General features: G+C 44.5%; 1 protein-coding gene across 1 annotated transcript in view; it reads left to right on the top strand.

The window, feature by feature from the left end:
- The window catches only part of LOC140396925 (zinc finger matrin-type protein 4-like), a 222,659-nt gene that overhangs the window by 148,023 nt on the left and 55,995 nt on the right, over positions 1 to 18,641 (top strand). Inside the window, exon 6 of the mRNA XM_072485858.1 lies at positions 14,803 to 14,899. Coding sequence (XP_072341959.1) covers positions 14,803 to 14,899 — 97 coding nt within the window. The remainder of the gene's footprint in view (positions 1 to 14,802; positions 14,900 to 18,641) is intronic.

The raw sequence follows: 18,641 nt of genomic DNA, 5'->3' as shown, positions 1-18,641 counted from the left end.
AATTGAATGGCTCGAGGAGCTGAGTGACCTCTTTCCGTGCATATGCTAACAACAAATTCGACTCTCTTGTTTTGGATCAGCAGCAAGTGCATTTCGCAGATCTTGAACATGTTCTGCTTAGAAAGAGAGGCCAGCATATTTTTAGCAGTAGAAGCTGCACATATCAGAACTATTAACTAGAATCCAACTACCCTGCTCTTTGACCAATTCTCTCTGAAATGTCATTATTCGCTCAGCTGCCTGTGCTAACACACTCCATATTGTAATAACTCTTCACCTGAGAATCATTTCACTAACCTATGTATATTTGCTGTTGTACTCTCAAGTTGTTGTTTGTTCACTATAATCCAGCCAGTGGAATCACACTAACTATATCTCAATGTTTGATCATATGATAGATAAAAATGAAACAATGGTTCAACCCATCTAGAAAAGGCCCTCTCGATCACATGTCAGGTGTTGCACATCGAAGTCTTAAACCATATCATCGGCAAATAGCCCTTGTCGCTCAGTGGCTTTATGTGGTAGGTGTAATGCAACTGATGCTGTGGTCTACTTTTCAAAGTACTTTGCCAATGATGTGGTTTGATCTTTCCAGAAATCTTCAATTTCATGATGGCATTGAGGCTCCACTGGTTAAGTCTATATTGCTGCTCATCAAGGAACGAGCTGAAGCAGGCTATGCATCCCAGATTTAACCCATTAACAATAATATAGAGAGCCATGACTTGGAACCAACCTCTGGCCATGCCTGTCGAGCTGCCCAAACAGAAAACCATGGTATTGACTGACAATGTCCTTATCCAGCTTTCAGCATGGAATTCCAGCATTGTACATCTTCAGGTCTACCAACAGGCTTGTTCAAAACAAGAGCCAATATTGCTTTCAAAGAAAGCCATTTTGAGATGAACGATCAGCTGCCTTTCTGTGATGTCATGCAATGGCCCATCCGAGAGACAGAGAGTCATCTAACCTGCTAGGTCTCTCTGCATCTTGGAAGCACACCTTTTTCACTCCCTTCTTCTAAGCAAATGTCTCACTATATAAATTGGACAAACACTTGGCATGAAACAGTATTATTTTTGCCAGCTTTTCTTCTGAAAATTAAATGACCTTTATTTTAAAATGCTCAAATGCTTTTAATTGGTTTGCACTTTATGGAGAAGTCCAATTCTAAAACTGCACCATCCCATCAGAAGTAATGTGTCATTGTTTTATTGATTGCGCCCGTTCCCGTATGAAGCAGTGAAGATTCATTCCTCGCCATACCAAGACCAGCCCCCAACCCCCTGCCAAAGGCCCCTGGCGAGCAGAATGGCTCACTCCCCGACTGTGGTGAACCTGGACACAGTGCACAGCCACCACATGAGGTCCCCGAAAACTGTGAGTATACGCGACCGATGCCGTCGGGAAGTCGGCCCATCGGGAGCGGAGCATCAGAGGAGGGCCTCAGGAACCATCCTGAGGCCGTCCCAACAGTGTGCACCATACTCAGCGAATATGCCGTTTCGCATAGAGGGGGCGGAGCATCTGAAAAAGGGTGCCACCCCAGATTTTGGCATAAAAAAGGATTCTCTGGCCAATCGTCAAAAGCGATTTCGGCGTCGGCAATGGGAGAATCCCACCCATTGTCTCTGGCCCACCCCATGGCCAACAGTATCTGGTTAGTTATCAGTTTCATTGATTTAGCTGTCAGTCAGCTGCTGTTTCTACGAGAATTTCCCTGCTGAGCACAGACTAAGGAAATACAGTTGAAACTTGATTATCCATGATGATTCTTCAAAATAAATCAACTTATCACAGTAAGCAAATCAGACAAAGACTGAACACCACAAGTATTTGATGACGTGACATGTCATTAAAATTATATGTAAATATTAATAATCCATGGTTCGATCACAACCTAAGTTTCAAATATATGTTTCCCATGGATAAGGCTAGTTTACAAGTGATAATTATGCACAAGACCTTGTTACTTTGTGAATGGTTCTTCAAATGAAGGATGCCAAGACTATACATATATAACACACTGTAATATTATTGCGTTTCCATTTTATGCCAATGCTCAGGGGGTATCCATCCGTAGCCATCATAAGAGCAAGACGCTTCTGCACTTGGCTGGACAATATTTCTTTGTTTCTAAGCTCTGAAGAACATTGGCAAGAACATAGGTTTGAGAACAGTTGATGAGGAAAGGATAGTCAGACTTCATAGAATTTACAGTGCAGAAGGAGGCCATTCGGCCCATCGAGTCTGCACCGGCTCTTGGAAAGAGCACCCTACCCAAGGTCCACACCTCCACCCTATCCCCATAACCCAGCAACCACAACCAACACTATGGGCAATTTTGGACACTAAGGGCAATTTAGCATGGTCAATCCACCTAACCTGCACATCTTTGGACTGTGGGAGGAAACCGGAGCACCCGGAGGAAACCCACGCACACACGGGGAGGATGTGCAGACTCCGCACAGACAGTGACCCAAGCCGGAAGCGAACCTGGGACCCTGGAGCTGTGAAGCTATCCACAGTGCTATCCACAATGTGTGCTATCCACAATGTTACCGTGCTGCCCTAAATGAAACTTCATGAAAAAGGCTGTCAGTTTATCAAAAAGACAGCTCCTCCAACAGTGCAGCACTGCCTGGCACTGGAAGGCACAAGGAGCTTGGCACTGGAAGGCACATGAGTTCACAACGGAATGTAATTCTCTCACTCAGTTTCCTGGCTAGTCATCACTCCAAGGTATCAGTTATCAATAGAAAATATACAACATAACGCCACACAACTCTTTAAAATATATACCACAACACACAACTCTCTAAAATATACAAGAACACAGCACATGTCTCTTTAAAATATACAACACCATAACACGTAACTATTAAAATATACAGCATCATAACACACAACTCTTTAAAATAAACATAACACATATCTCTTTAAAAATATATAACACCACAACAGGCTAAAATATACAACATCACAACACACAACTCCTTAAAATGTACAGCGCAACATCCAACTCTTTAAAATATACAACAGCACAGCATATACTTCTTTGCATTTTGTTTATGAGGCAAGCATTATTGTGGTTTCCTTGCCATAAGATGCCTTTATGCTTGGTTCGCAAGTTATGATGGTGTGTAATTTCTAAGTAGATAATGGCTGGGATTCTCCGAGCCCACGACGGGTCAGAGAATTGCCGGGGGCGCGGGAAATTCCCGCCATGTCGGGCCGCCGATTCTCTGCCGACCAGAGAACCGGTGTCAATCTCGCCCGCGCGGTTGCCGCGGCGTCGGTTGGGGGCCGCTGAAATAGTCCCCGCGTTGATTCTCCACGGGCGACAGGCTGAACTCCCGCTGAGTCCCGCCGGCGTGGTTCAAACCTGGTACCACCCGGCAGGAGCTTGGACCCGCGGCCGCTACGGACGTTCTGGGCGGGGGGGGCCTCCACGATCGGGGGCATCCAATCGGCGGGCAGCCGTGATCTGGAGGGGACCTACCTCCTTCCGCGCGGGCCCGCTGTTAAGTCCCCGACATGTTGCTCTGTGCCGGCGCAGTGATGGCCGTCGTGCACATGCACGGACCCGCGCTGGCCCTGCAGGGCCGCCTTTCGGCACCAGATCAGCACACAGCACTCAGGTGCAGTGCTAGCCCCCTAAAAACCGGTGAATTGCTGGGCCAGGAGGCCCGTTGATGCCGGCGTCAACACTTGGCCTTGATTTCAGAGAATCCCGGCCAATATATTTACAACACAGAAAAAAGGATGACATTCAACTCTCAATCTCCCAATACCTCGATCCATAAATGAATTGTACATTGCAATGAAACATACAAAACAGGAAGGTCCCAAACTGGGTTTGTGCTGATTTCCACCAGGGAAGCAGTACAGGTACTGCACTTTCTGACAATAGTCTTGAACTGAATAGATCGACAGTTAAAGCAACATTTCCATTCCTGATTGCTACAAAATTAATTCTCCTGTCTCACTGTCAAAGTAAGCGATGACAGAACTAGATTTGGCTGCAACACCTCAGTGGTCGAATATTCTGTTGCCACCCATTCCTTTATTGTGCAAAAAGAATGGATTTGCTTTCCCCTAGTGCTATGTCAATGAGATATCACTGGTTCAGATGGCCAATGAATATAAAGTGAAACAAGAATACAGAAAGTGAATCACATGCCGCAAAACTGTTTTGAACAAAAAAGGGGGAAAAAATTACAAGTAATTGAACCGCTCCAAAACAGTTTTGTGAAGATGATGAATGAACAGTCATTCATCTGAGCTATTTTTGAACCATTAGAACAGTGGACATGCTGGTTCCAATGTTTCTTTTGCAAAAGAAAGTAACTCCAGGTACATTTCAAAAATGAATTAAATAATGCTGGGACTGCGCGAGGAAAAAAGAATAATGCCTTATCATTCACTTCTCATAAGGTAAACCAGAACCATGAGGGTAACGTGTCTGTTGCAAGGAAGGGAAGAGAGGCAGATCTTATGGAGGTATGACTCCAAGAGATATATAAGCCTGGGGACTGGAGACAAAGTCCTACTGTTGGGTTGATGACAGGGATCATGCTGACAAAGTAGAAAATGTACTTTTATTTGACGTTCTCTTTGGATGTGACATGCCTGTCCACCAGCAATTGAAAGGCAGATGGATGCGTAAACATATTCAGTACATGTGCACGTGTGTGGAGACAATATCATTCTCAGCATGGCCGCTTCAGAAGTCTGGCAGCTGGCACTTCAACAGCGAGCATGAGCAATGTCTTCTGCTAACACCCTACAGTGACAAGCTGAGGAGTTCAGCTTCAATGTGGAAAGAGAAACCACACATCAGGACTCATCAGTACTATCACAAGAAAATTAGTAGGGGAAACATTTGGAGGGGGCATGTAGGGAGGGGTGGGAGGGATTCTTGTTCGAACAATCATAGCATTTTGTGACAAACTCTGCAAATTTATTTTCCAATGATGATGTGAATCGGGCGATTTGACACATTTTCAATCAGGATATCAATGGAATGGAACTTCTAGATCATAAAGAGTTCTTGATAATGTATTTCTTTCCCAGATAACACATGTTGAACTACTGAAGAGAGCAAATGGAAATTACTAATAAGCGGCATTATGATTTTCTGATTTTATATTTTGCTCAATGCTCGTCGATTTTGAAGATCCTTTGGCAAAGCAGCTGCAATTCTTTACTGTGCACTGGCAGCAAGCCAGATAACTTGGTGTTGATACAGGTTCAAATACATGTCTCAATGACATATTGATAGATGACTTTGTACAATTTAATACCTCATAATTCTCCCATTTGAAGATGGGTAATGCTTTCAATCCAACATCTTTCACAGCATAGAATTTGAAAAGGTCATCAGTCCTGAAAAGGTTCTCGGTTCATTAAATGATCTGGATCACCTATCTAGAAAAGCCCTCTCGCATTGACAGAGTTTTAGGTGATTTAACGGAAGGAATTTCAAAAACATTCCTACAGTGTTTTGAGTTCAATATGACTCCTCTTTGGAACTTCTTTGGAGCTCTGAAGAAGAGTCATTGGGCGGGATTCTCCAGCCGTGCCCGCCCGGCGACCGGAGAATCCCACCCGAGGTCAAGTACACGGTAGAAAGCAATAAAAGGATAAAATGCGATGAAGCAAGGTAGAAGGAGGCACATGTGGAGTACACCAAAAAATGGCAATGTGTCAGTTCCGGTGAGAAAAGCATGATGAATTCGTCAGCGGAATTTCTCATCGAATTTTGAGCCCCTTTGTCAAAAAAATGTGAGTGCGTGTGGTTTATTCCATCACTCTGGCGGGGTGGGGTTTGTTACAGCCAGGAACCGGTTTCAAACAGATTGGGGCACCATCATTAAAAGGCGCTCCAACCAGTGCTGCACTCAATGGCACCAGCCCACACCACGATGGTCTCAGCCCACTAGGGCTGGCTCTGGCACTGTCAAGACACCGGTTGGTAATGCCAGGTTGGCATTGGCAACATGTGCCTGGGCACTGCAGTCCTACAACGGGTGGGGTGGCAGGGGGGGGGGGGGGGGGTTGTACTCAACTCTGTGCTCCCAGAGGGATCCCCTTGATTGCCTCGTGCCTTGCCAAGTCTGTTGTAAATGATGCTGGTGTGATGTCACGTTGGCACTCGGTGAATATTCCGTGAGGGGGGAATGATTGGCTGGAGAGAGTACTCGCTAACGACGTGCTAATGTATTAAAATGAGGTTCCCGGGCTCCTGCAGCATGATTCGCACTATTCCTCCAGAGAGGGTGGTGACATTTCCAGAACCCAATCATGCTGGAGAGACTTTTTTGATCCTCTCCAGATTTTGAGCCCGCACCATGGGCGTCATTCTCCGCCGGTGGGAGTCTCCGTTTTGCCGGCGCCCGGGGGGTTCCCGACGGCGTGGGGCTGCCCCACAATGGGAAACCCCATTGACCGGCCGGTGTAACGGAGCATCCCGCCGGCGGGTCGGGGCAGAAATGTGGCGCGGCGGGATGGAGAATTTCGCCCTATGTTTTTCACGGGCGGAGAATGTGGGCTCAAAATTGCCCCATTTGTATTTCTACAATCTCTAGTATGGGCTGTGGTCATTACCAGGAATTTGGTGCTCTATGTGTAAAGCCACACGATTAAATTGCAGTCTGGTAATTTACAAAGATAAATAGAATCCTACAGATTCTGATAAAGGAAGTGCCTTTGAGGCAAATAGAAAAGGTCATAGGCCCAGATCTTCTGGTCTCCAGATCGGAGACCGGACCTACGGTCCAAGGTCCATGTTGGTGCCCCACAGATGTTCCAGCGTGATGACCTGTGTGGGAATTGCCTGTGAGGTGTGTCATTCTGACAGACAGTTCCCCCGCTCCTTGGAACCTTTTGCGAAAGTCTGACTCTGAGTTAGATTCTGGGTCTTTGAACAGTTCCTATTGACCAATCTGGATAGTTCCCAGGAAAATGTTAGACAGAAAAATCTAGTCCAGCTCCTGGGTAACTAAACAATTGACCCCCTCAATCACTTGCATTGACTAATCACCTTCCCCAACAGAAGACTTCCACGAACCCCTCAACCACACCCCTAGCTCTCTGACTACACCCCTAACTCTCCGACTATGTCCCAATTACCCACTGATTTCCTGACTACCCCTCGACCCCTCCCTCCCTGAAAAATTCCTCAACCTGACCCGACTACCCCTCCCAACCAGAGCTGACTACACCTCACCACTCCACCATCCCCCTCACCCAACCTGACTAGCTCTTGACTTGACTACACCGCCTGATCCAACCTGACTACCCCCAGCCCACCTGCCCATCTCACCCATATGTCACCCAACTCACCTGCTATCTAGGCCAACAACCACCTGATGTAACTTGAAGTAAATCTGCCTGAACATTACTCCTCTCCCATCTCACTCTACCCATCCGACCAACCCTGCACATTCATTCATTTATCCACTCACCCACTCACTAATGTACATCCACTCACCCACTCGGTAACATTCATGCTGGACTTTAAACTTGCCTACTAGCAGCAAGTGCTATAACAAGGGGCCATGACTTGCACCCCCTCCCTTAAAATCTCCTCTTAGCCTTCTCCTCGAGAATAGTGCCAACCTCTCTGATCTATTTTCATTTTCCTGAAAGTGGGATAATTGTTCTCGATTTAAATAAAAGGCATGGGCCCATTGGAAAGGAATATTATTCAAAAATAATGATCAGGGAGCTTTGAAAATTGAATGGTAAGCCTTGATAAACAGTCATTGTTTGAGTTTTTTGATTAACCTCTTGGATTTCTGTATGGTTACATGCAGTTTACTGTCTTTTAATTGAATATCCATTATACATTTTAATTGAGCACTTTCAACCCAGTTGAGGAGGAGTAGAAAATAAAAGCAGATGGTAAATCAGTATAGAACAATTAGTTGTTTTGGTTATTCCTTGGAATTTTCAATCAGAGGCATTTTAACCTCTTCTTACAAGGAGCTATTGGGTATTAACAAATCTACTCCTGTCTACTTAAAATTTCTCATGCCAAATGTGGAATACAACTGATTATTGGACTACATTGTGTTGCCCTTAAAGGGGGAATGACCACATTTATCTGACTTGTCGCGATCCAGAATTAATTGATGAAACTGGTTTATGAATTTGTCAGCATAAAAGGGCTGCTTGAAATGCACAGAAACACGACCTGTGTCTTTTATTTGTGTTACTCATTCTCGGGATGTGACCTTTTTCATTCCTCCTTTCTACTGACTTATTTTTAAGTCCCCTATATGGTAAATCATTCCAAATTCTTACAACCCTGCGTGTGAAAATATTCCACTTTTGCTTAGTCTTAAGCCTGGAAACTGATTCAGCAACCCAGTGGGTGCAGTCTTTCACTGTCAACTGTCTCAAAACTTCTCACAATTGTGAAATTCTTTGCTGAATCCTTTCTGTGGTCCGCATATGGTAACCCCAGCTTGAACTAATGCTGCAATTGTAGCTAGCATCTTGTACAGACTCATCAACCTTCCTTATTTTTTCATTCACTGTCCCTGCACATCCCAAAAGCCTGTTGTTGTGTCTTTCCCTTTTTTCTTTCTATCTTTCAAGATACACGTGTCTTCAACTTTAAGGTAGAATATACTTGCCACACAGGGAGCGCAGCGAAGGTTCACCAGACTGTCCTGTGGGAGAGACTGAGAATAGTGGGCATTCTCTCGAGTTGTTTAGAAGACTGAGAGGTGATCTCATTGAAGCTGAGTGGGGTCTAGAACTGGGGACACAGTCTCAGAATTGAGGGTAAACCAGTTGAAATAAGGAGAACTTTCTTCACTCTGAGAGTGGTGAATCTTTGGAATTCACTGTCATAATATACACCAGTATATCATGGTGCAGACACACACTGATGGACACACAGTGAGACCAATTAACATACACAACACCGCAGCCAATCACCAGTGAGAGCACACGCACTACAAAGACAGGGGACATCAGAGTTCCTGTTCATTCGAGTAGCAGCTAGCTAGGAGCACAGAGCTCACAACCTGCAACACAGACATTCACCATGTGCTGAGTGCATCAACTGGTTAGGACAAGGCAAAGGTCTTTAGTTAAAGCTGGTATCGTATTTACCCACAGTTCAAGTATGTTTAAATAGTTAACCTTTTAATAAAATAGTGTTGCACTACTTCAAGTGTTGGTGACCTGTATGTGATCCAGAACACCCAACACATCATTCACTACCCCAGAGGGCTATGGATCCAAGCCATTGAGTATGTTCAAGACAGAGATCGATAGGTTTCTGGACACCTTTAATATCAAAGGATATGGAGATAGTGTGGAGAAAATGTCTACCTCAATACCAATCAGCCGTAATTTAATTGAATGGCAGAGCAGGCTCGGGGGGAGGGGGGGGAGGGGAGATGGAGGGGGGAGGGGGGAAGGGGGAGGGAGGGAGGAGGGGTGGGGAAGGGGAGGGGGGAAGGGGGAGGGGAGGGGGAAGGGGAGGGGGAGGGAGGGAGGAGGGGAGGGGAAGGGGAGGGGGGAAGGGGGAGGGAGAGGGGAGGGCCCGTGTTGCTAAATGGCTTACTCCTGCATGTTCCCAAGATCTCCCTCACACTCGACTGAAAAACCTAACCATTTAATGTACACACCTACTTTGTGTTCTTTTTCTACAAAATGCTGCACTTCACACTTGTCAAAGTTGAACAACAGCTGTTGGTAACCACAAGCAAAATACTGCGGATGCTGCAGACCTGAAATAAAAGCAGAAAGTCTGACAGCATGTGTGGAGAGAGAAACAGAGTTAACGTTTTGAGTCGAACATGACTTCTTCAGAACTCAGTAGTTGCCCACTTGGCCGAACTTGTAATCCCGTGCATTCCTTCACTTGGTTCTGTTATCAGGGGTCTTGGCTCAGTGATCGGTTTCTTGCCTCTAAGCCATAGGTTTGTGGGTTTCAGCACAACTTCAGTTTATAATCTAGGTTAACATTTCCGAGCAATGTTGAGAATTGGAGGTGTTGTCTTTCAGACGTGAGGTTAAACCAAGCCCCACTTTGCCAGATGTCAAAGATCCCATATCATGATTTGAAAAACGTACCGCCTTCAGCCAATGAAATGAAACAAACTTGCCTCGTCATTTATCTCACTGTTGCTTGTAGATACTTGTGTGCAATTTTGGCTGCTGTGATTCTTTGGATTATAAGAGTCAGTGACAGAGGCTGTCGCTCAGTTCAAGGATGATGTCTCCTGAGGGTTGCACGTTTCAGCCATGGGGCGCTCATATGGCTGAACAGGTGATTCTAACCCCGCATTGGGCTTGTGGGGGAGGACATCCCACCTGATATTGGGGTCTGGAGCACATCATTTTACTTGTTTCCTTGCCTGCTGCCACTCTGCCTCATCATTAAGATGCTGAGACTTAAAACGTGTGACAGTTTGATGGACAATTTGTCACCATTCTGAATGATTTGTAGCAACCTCCTCACTGCCATTCAGGCCAATGCTGCCAGGCTTCATGTTAAGCTCCAAAATGTGTTTGGAAACATTTTCTTTGTCCTTCCCTGGAACTTTGTAACAAGTCAAATGTAACTGTCTGTGAATCTCGTGGAACATCCTGCAACAATGAAAGGTGTTAAATAGACCAGGTTCCTTTTTTATTTCCAACATCTGCACATTTTGACATCATGTTGGTATATATGTCCAAATCCTTTCCATAAGTGGGAAACTAAAATAGGTCCAAGAGCAGATTCATAGAGCACAGCACAACACACCTCATTTATCCAAAAAGCATTAATTTGGTCTTAATCACTGTCTCCTATCAGCTAACTATCTGTCTAATTTTACATACTGTCTCATCTGTGGTACTTCTGAAACTCTGCTGAATAAGCACGTCCACTCATCCCTCGATCCGTATATTATGCACATTCGTCAAAACATTCAAGTAATCCAGTATGATCTATCCTTATCAATCCATATTTACCCTGTGCCTTTCTGACAATTCATTCATTCCATCACACCATTTTTGACATTATTTGCACTGAAGTAACTGGCTTATGGATTCTTGATTTCTCCCTTTCTCAAAGAGGGTATAGCAACTACCACTGTTCATCCTTTGTATCAGCCCTTTTTCCAATGTTTGGAGAATTATTATTTGTGTTTTGCGTGATTTTTCTTTCCTCTTTACTTTAGAATAAAAGGAAAATTATATGATTCCGAGATCACCCCGATCTTTTACTTGTGGAAATATGTAGCCCGCCTAAATGAGGCCCTATAAACATTTAGCAGTGTTTAAATAAACATTTACCTACTTTCTGCAGGCGGCAATGAAGATAGGAGCTGCTATTAATGCTATTGTTATAGTCTACAGTAACTCAATTTCTGGCCTAATGAGGGTCCTTGATTGTAACCACTTCCCCATTGACTGAACCTTCAGCTGCCTAGACCATAAGAACTGGAATTCTGTCCCTAAACCTTCCCAACTTTGTCGACTACTTTCGACCTACCTTTTTAACCAACCTTTCGTCACCTGCCGTAATGTCCCTTTATGTGGCTGAGCATCTAGCTCTATTTCATAACACTCCTGTAAAGCGGTTGTCATGTTTGACTACGTTAAAAGTACAATGTTGTAAGTTGTTAACAAATCCCAGCTCCGGGAAGAAACAATGTGAAATGAAAATCGCTTATTGTCACAAGTAGGCTTCAATGAAGTTACTGTGAAAAGCCCCTACTCGCCACATTCCGGCACCTGTTCGGGGAGGCTGGTACGGGAATTGAACCGTGCTGCTGGCCTGCTTGGTCTGCTTTAAAAGCCAGCGATTTAGCCCAGTGTGCTAAACCAGCCCCTTGTTCAATGCACCTCAACATAGCAGCCACTTCAGAGGTAACATACATAGGGTCTTGGGTTCTCCAACCCCCAGCACTGTCTTGAGTTCACAGATAGATAATGAATCCTGGGACATTGTGTTGCTTTGAATGTTAAATGTCCTGTTGTTTGTGTGGTATTTACGAGATACTTTAGGATGACTGGAGATTTGGGGGAAGACTGAGTGTAAATTTGAGGCAATATTATATAGAACCAGCGAATTACTACAGTGTAGAAGGAGGCTTTTGGCCCATCGCGTCTGTACTGACCGTCTGAAAGAGCACTCTACCTAGACCCAGTGGTCCGTCCTATCCCCGCAACCGCATGACCCCAGATAGCCTGCAATTTAGCACAGCCATTCCAGCTAACCGACACATCTTTGGACTGTGGGAGGAAACCCATGCAGACATGGAGGGAAAGTGCAAACTCCACACTGGCAGTGTCCAAAGCTGGAATTGAACCCGGTTCCCTGTACATTTACAATAATTTTCATTTCCCCCCTCTATGCATTAATTACAGCTTCAGTGGGCTATCAGAAAACTGATAGCATTTCATAAGAGATAAAAGCCATAAGTAACGATTAATTAGCATGCATGTTATTCTTATTCTTGTTAATGAAATTGTCCTAAATAGCAGCTGGATTGTCATTTCCCCATTACTGTATGTGCTGAGTAACCGTTGTTCATTATCTTTCCATTACCAGCTCACAGCTTCTTTTCTTCCATTATCCAGCCTTGTCAATCCAGAGCCTATATCAGATTTTTTTCAGGAGCTTGCGGCTTCAGACTTCTGCTAACCATTTATGCATCTGTGAGCTTCCAAATTTAACCAATGCAGATAAAATACAAGCAAGTGCATCCAGGTGTCTTAAGCATTGTCCCAAACAGAAAACCCAATGTGTTTTGAGACACCTTACAGGGCGTAGTGTGAATTCTGTTTCTGGGCGCTTCTGTGAAGCCCAAGTTAGTGTTGTTGTTATAACAGGAACATTTTACCGAGGGAGCTACAGCATTCAGAGCAAGTTGAACATGTGGGCCCAAGTTTGCATCTGTGCATGACTTCGGTTTATCGCCAAACAATGTATTTTCAAGCTCAGCTTTATTCATTTTATAAGAGGGAACATACAAATATTAAGTGAGATTCTCTCGTAATCTCGGTGTGGAAAGTGAGTTGTCGATTTCACATTATGTAAAATCGTGCGACACCAAGTTGTGACATTACTTTGATTTATTTTAAATGGATGTGCCGTGGGTTTGGGTGAGGAGGCTGTGAAAATCCCTGATAAGTGCCCCCACTGGGCTGAGTTTCATGCCAGGAAGGCCAGGGAAGAAAATCTCTTTACTATTGCTTCATGGTTGCATTTCAAAAACACCAAGATATTTTTCATAACGTTGTGAAAACCAGTATCGGCAGAAACAATAGAACTTGTCCAGGCACCCCACAATTGGACCTCACGTCATAAATTAAATGACACTAGTTTAGTTAGCAGTATTAAAACAGATTTGCAGAGGTGGAACAACCTCCCAATATCCTTGGCGGATAGTGTTCAGACTATTAAAATGAACGTGTTCCTGAGATTTTTATTCTTCTTTCAGTGTCTCCCCATTTTTCCTCCCCAAATCTTTTTCTTGTACGGTCAACAAAACGGTCAAGAAATTGGAATCTTCCTTTATTTGGGTGGGCAAGTTGCCCAGAATCTATGGTGCCTTGCTTCTTCCATCGTGCAGGAGAAAAGTCTGAGAACACGCAAGAACAGACTCAAAAACAGCTTTTCCCCGCTGCTATCAGACTCCTAAATGACCCTCTTATGGACTGACCTCATTAACACTACACCCTGTATGCTTCATCCGATGCCGGTGTTATGTAATTATATTGTGTACCTTATGCAGCAGTCGGAGGGGGGAGGTGGGGGGTGCTTGGCCCTCCCCAGTTTGGTGTATTACTTTTGGGAAGCCAATTTTCACAAAATATTGTTGTGGTTCGAGTGATCCCAGATCCATATGGTGACAAATGGAAGTATGGTCCTGTACTACCTCTAGTCTTTGTGCAATAGTTATTGCACCGTTGCCTTTTTCTCCAGTTAGATTTTCATCAAATTCAGTGGTGGTCTTGTCCTTGAGAATTTGGAAGCAGTTGAGACAGCATTTCAAGCTCCTCTCCCTGTCTTCACTGGCCCCCATTTGTAAAAATCGCCTTTTCCTGACAGATCCTTCACAGGGTCAACTCCACTTCTTCATGTGCACAGCTGAGTTTGATTCAATTCAAGGTTTTGCATAGAATGATTAGTTATTTTGCGAGGATGGAGGGTAAGTGTGAGCGTTGCTCTCATGGGCCGGCTAGCCATACACACATGTTCTGGCCCTGTCCCAAGTTGATAGGCTTCTGGGCCTCTTTCTTAAAAACACTATTCCAGTAGATACCCTGTGTAAGCCTGGACCCATGTCTGCTCGTGGCCATATTTGGGGTTTCAGACTCACCGGAGACTCAGTTTGAGGTGAAGGCGGATGTCCTTGCCGTTGCCTCGTTGATAGCCCCGAGGCAAAATCTGCTTGGGTGGTGGTCTCCTACTCTGCCCAGTGCCTAGGTTGGGCTGGGTGACCTCATTTGGAGAAGGTCAAGCTCACCATCAGTGAGTCGATGGAGAGGTTCTACCTAAAATGGCAACCATTGATTTCCTTTTTTAAGCAGTTAGTCACCATCAGTTGTTAGGGGGTTTAGGTTAGTTTCTGGGTTGAAGTTAATTTGGGGTAGAGTATGTTTTTGCTTTGTTGTTTTTTCATTTCCATTTTGTATATCTGGTTGATTGTTTGTGTTGTTTTGATTAGTGTGGAATACTTTCAACAAATGTATTTTAAAAAAAACAAATAATGAAATTCCTGCCATGAAAGCAGGATCATTAGTTTCTCAGCAGTTTGATCTGTCCTTCTTCTCTTGCAGCACTGAAGCGCAGTTATACCTGCAGTTTGTGTCATGTGATCCTGAATTCCATAGAACAGTACCATGCCCATCTACAGGGATCCAAACATCAGACCAAGTAAGTGGCCTTAATTGACGTTACTCTACCATTCCAGGCTAGTGCACCTCGGCAGTGCCCTAGATTAGCACCTGGTCTGAGTTTTTCATTGAAGAGGCCCTGCAACAATAGCATAACTGAAAAGAATCCCAGGAACAAGGTGGCTCAGATACTTGACATGCTCACTTTCAAGCTCTAGCTCTTGCTTCCCACCTGGTGGGTGTAGAAGTCAGACTGCGAACCATTCTGAGCAAGCCAGAGCCCTAGATTTGCGTTAAGACTTGTGCTTCTGCTCTGATGAACTCGCCATGTGTATAACTTAGCGATGCCTACACCCACATGTCTCTCCAGAGGGAAAAGCAGTAAAAACGGGGGACTAAGAATACTGGTCCAAACCGTTTTTTTCCTTTTGGGGTCCCTTTTGCTGACCCATTGACACCAGAGCTGTTGCTAAAAGATGACGTTTTCCATGCTCAGAAATATAATTGAACTGTCTCCATAAATTACAAATGGAAGCCATGAAGGAACGTTTTGGACATGAGGAATATATTCATATCTGAAAAAAATACAATTTTCATTCCATCTCTCCATTTTATACGCGCGGGTGGGGCCCATGGCCTCTGGTTTAATTCATAGGTACAGAGATTGTGGACAAATAAGCAAAGAATGTAGGCTGGTTTTTGTCATTGCAGGAATATTATCTGCACTGATGGAAGCCCACATACGTAGACATTTTATTAAAAATTTAAAAACCAATTACACATGGCATAATTGGTAACACAAGATCACCCAGAGAGAACTGTTCTTGGTTCACAAGGGATCTCCGCTCCGAGCTTTCAATTGCTTGATTCCAAATGAAAATTGACAGAACAATATTCACCTTCAGCATAACCTTTTCGCAAAGGGGTCTCTGATCCAATTTACATCACTCCCATGGAGCAGATTAAAGGTTTGGGTACTTTCTTTGGTAAAGGATCATTGCTGTTCCTGGATTGCAGAAAGGGAACACATTTCGGTAAAGCTAATGTGTAGCTGACATCACAGAATCATAGAATTTACAGTGCAGAAGGAGGCTATTTGGCCCATCGGCTCTTGGAAAGAGCACCCTACTTATGCCCACGCCTCCACACTATCCCCGTAACCCAGTAACCCCACCTAAACATTTTGGACACTAAGGACAATTTATCATGGCCAATCCACATAACCTGCATATCTTTGGACTGTGGGAGGAAACCAGAGCATCTGGAGGAAACCCACGCAGACACGGGGAGAACGTGCAGACTCCGCACAGACCCAAGCCGGGAATCAAACCTGGGACCCTGGAGCTGTGAAGCAAATGTGCTAACCACTGCTACCGTGCTGCCCCAAATGTGAGAGACGTGGGAGAGATTATTTTGTGGTGCCCACATAACCAGATATTCAAGTTTTCTTTCGTCTGCCTGAACGGAGTGCTGTATTATGGGGCTTTGATAATGTAGTTTGCAAACATGAACATGGTTATTTTTAGGGCTTTTAAAAAGTTATTTTTAACATGGTAAAAAATGACTCCCTTTTGCACCATGTATTTCATTATTTCAAAGCAATTGTGAAACAAAGCTTGTCCCATATTTTGATGTTTAAATTACCTTGTTATTGTGATTGCATAAGTTGGCCTGTAGTGAGGAGGAAATAGCCCATGATGTTACATGGGGATGTGGGCGTCACGAGCAAGGCCAGCATTTGTTGCCCATCCTGAATTGCCTTTGAACTCAGTGGCCAGTTGGTTATTTCGCAGGGCAGTTAAGTCAACCAGAAATGACCCATGAAGGTACCAGGTAGCCTGCCTTCGCCGTTACATTGCCATTAGCGGCTCATACTTCCAGCGACCTTCTTGGAATTTCTTTTTTGAGTTGCCAGATGTAGTAAAATATCTAACTAACGATGCACAGCATGAAATTCCCTGCTCCAGTAAAACCAGAGACCAATTACTTCAGGCAGTGTTACTACCATTTTACAGACTGTGTGAAATATTTACGACATATATACCTTGACATATTGCAAACAGTTTAGGCTGTTCTCATACTACCATTGGCGGGCTCAGGCTATAATCGAAAATACACGTGGGGAAACAAGAGTTTTGTTGCCAACTTTACATCACTGCCAGTCACATGCAGATCAGTGACAAGAGGGTGCTGCACATTTGCTTGAACACAGTCACGGAGCTCTGGGGCGGGATTCTCCGCCAACCGGCTGGGTGGGCCGTGCCGGCGCCGAGGAGTGGCGTGAACCACTCCGGCGTCGGGCCGCCCAGAAGGTGCGGAATCCTCCGCACCTTCAGGGGCTAGACCGGCGCCGGCGGGGTTGGTGCCGCGCCAACCGGCACCGAAGGGCCTCCGCCGCACGGGTTGGCACATGCGCGGGAGCACCAGCATGTGCTGGCGTCATCCCAGAACATGCGCAGGGTGGTTAATCTCCGCGCCGGCCATGGCGGACCGTTACACCGGCCAGCGTGGAGGGAAAGAGTGTTATGGACGAGGTGTTTTCCGAACCCCAAAATATATCATGAAGTTCAACCAACCTCTCCCTTTAATGAAATGTTGCTTTTGAAGCACACGGCTTGTTCCCCAGGTGTGGTAAGACAATTATGGACACGTGGTTTTTAACATAAAACAATGTTTATTCCATGAACTCAACTTAACCTTTTAAATAAACATTGGATCCCTTAATACCCCTTACTTCAAAGATAACCCCAAAAATAATACAACACTACCCAAACCTTCAAACTGTCCCTTTAAACATCCACAAGACTTCACCTTTAAAAAAAAAACAGTAACACACCAGGTCACAGTTAATATATATTTTCTGTTGGATGGCAGAGATATATCAGCTTGGTTGACTTCATCTCCAGCACCTTGCTTTTCTTCCTGCAGCTCACAGCCAAAACACACAGACACTCCCAGCTGGTCTCTCAAACTGAAACCAAAAGCAGAAATGAGCTCAGCTCAGCTCCCCCTACCCTCTGACATCACTTCAATAATAGGATCAGCTTCATTTGTTAAAGGTACATTTCTTCAACATCCAATTCTTAAAGGCACTCTCGCATGACACCACCCCCCAAGAAAAAAAAAACCATCAACTTCAAGGTGGTTTCATTTTTCACTTTTGCACCATCCACTAAGAAATGTACACAGTAAATATACCTTTTCATTTAAAAAAAAAACAATACACGCAAACAGGTATAATAACATAGTCCATTTTTCTTTGTTCTTCTTCCTCCAACCAAAATCCTTTTTGATTGACAGTCTCTTGGAACAAAAAAGTCTCTGCATGATCCATCCATTCCTCTACTCCTCGGCATTTCTCTTCAGAATCAGATACTTTAGTTCAATCTGACCACAGAGCCCCTTGCCATTCTCCAATGCAGGAGCATTGGTGATCCCAGCTTTCAGGCAGTCAAATGCCTGTTGAAAGTCCCCTGTCCATTGAAATTTTTTACGTTTCTTTAGCAAGTCCATCAGTGGAGTAATCACGCCACAAAGCTTTTGCACAAATGTTCGATCAAATCCATTCGTGCTAAGAAATCGCATTATTTCCCTTTCTCCTCAAGGAAAGTGATTCGGGCTTCTCCAAATTCACTTTCGGCTAGGTTCATCACCAAACTCGCCTCCTGAAGTCGATTGAAGAACTCCATAAGATGTTTTAAATGTTCTTTCCATGTCTGGAAGTTGGAAATAAAAGCGGATTGTCCCACTTTCTCAATGAAATCCTTCATAGAATTTACAGT

Source organism: Scyliorhinus torazame, chromosome 20 (assembly GCF_047496885.1).
Source record: "Scyliorhinus torazame isolate Kashiwa2021f chromosome 20, sScyTor2.1, whole genome shotgun sequence".
Lineage (NCBI taxonomy): Eukaryota > Metazoa > Chordata > Chondrichthyes > Carcharhiniformes > Scyliorhinidae > Scyliorhinus > Scyliorhinus torazame.
The sequence above is the reverse complement of the archived record's forward strand: the minus strand, read 5'-3'. Positions and strand labels throughout refer to the sequence as shown.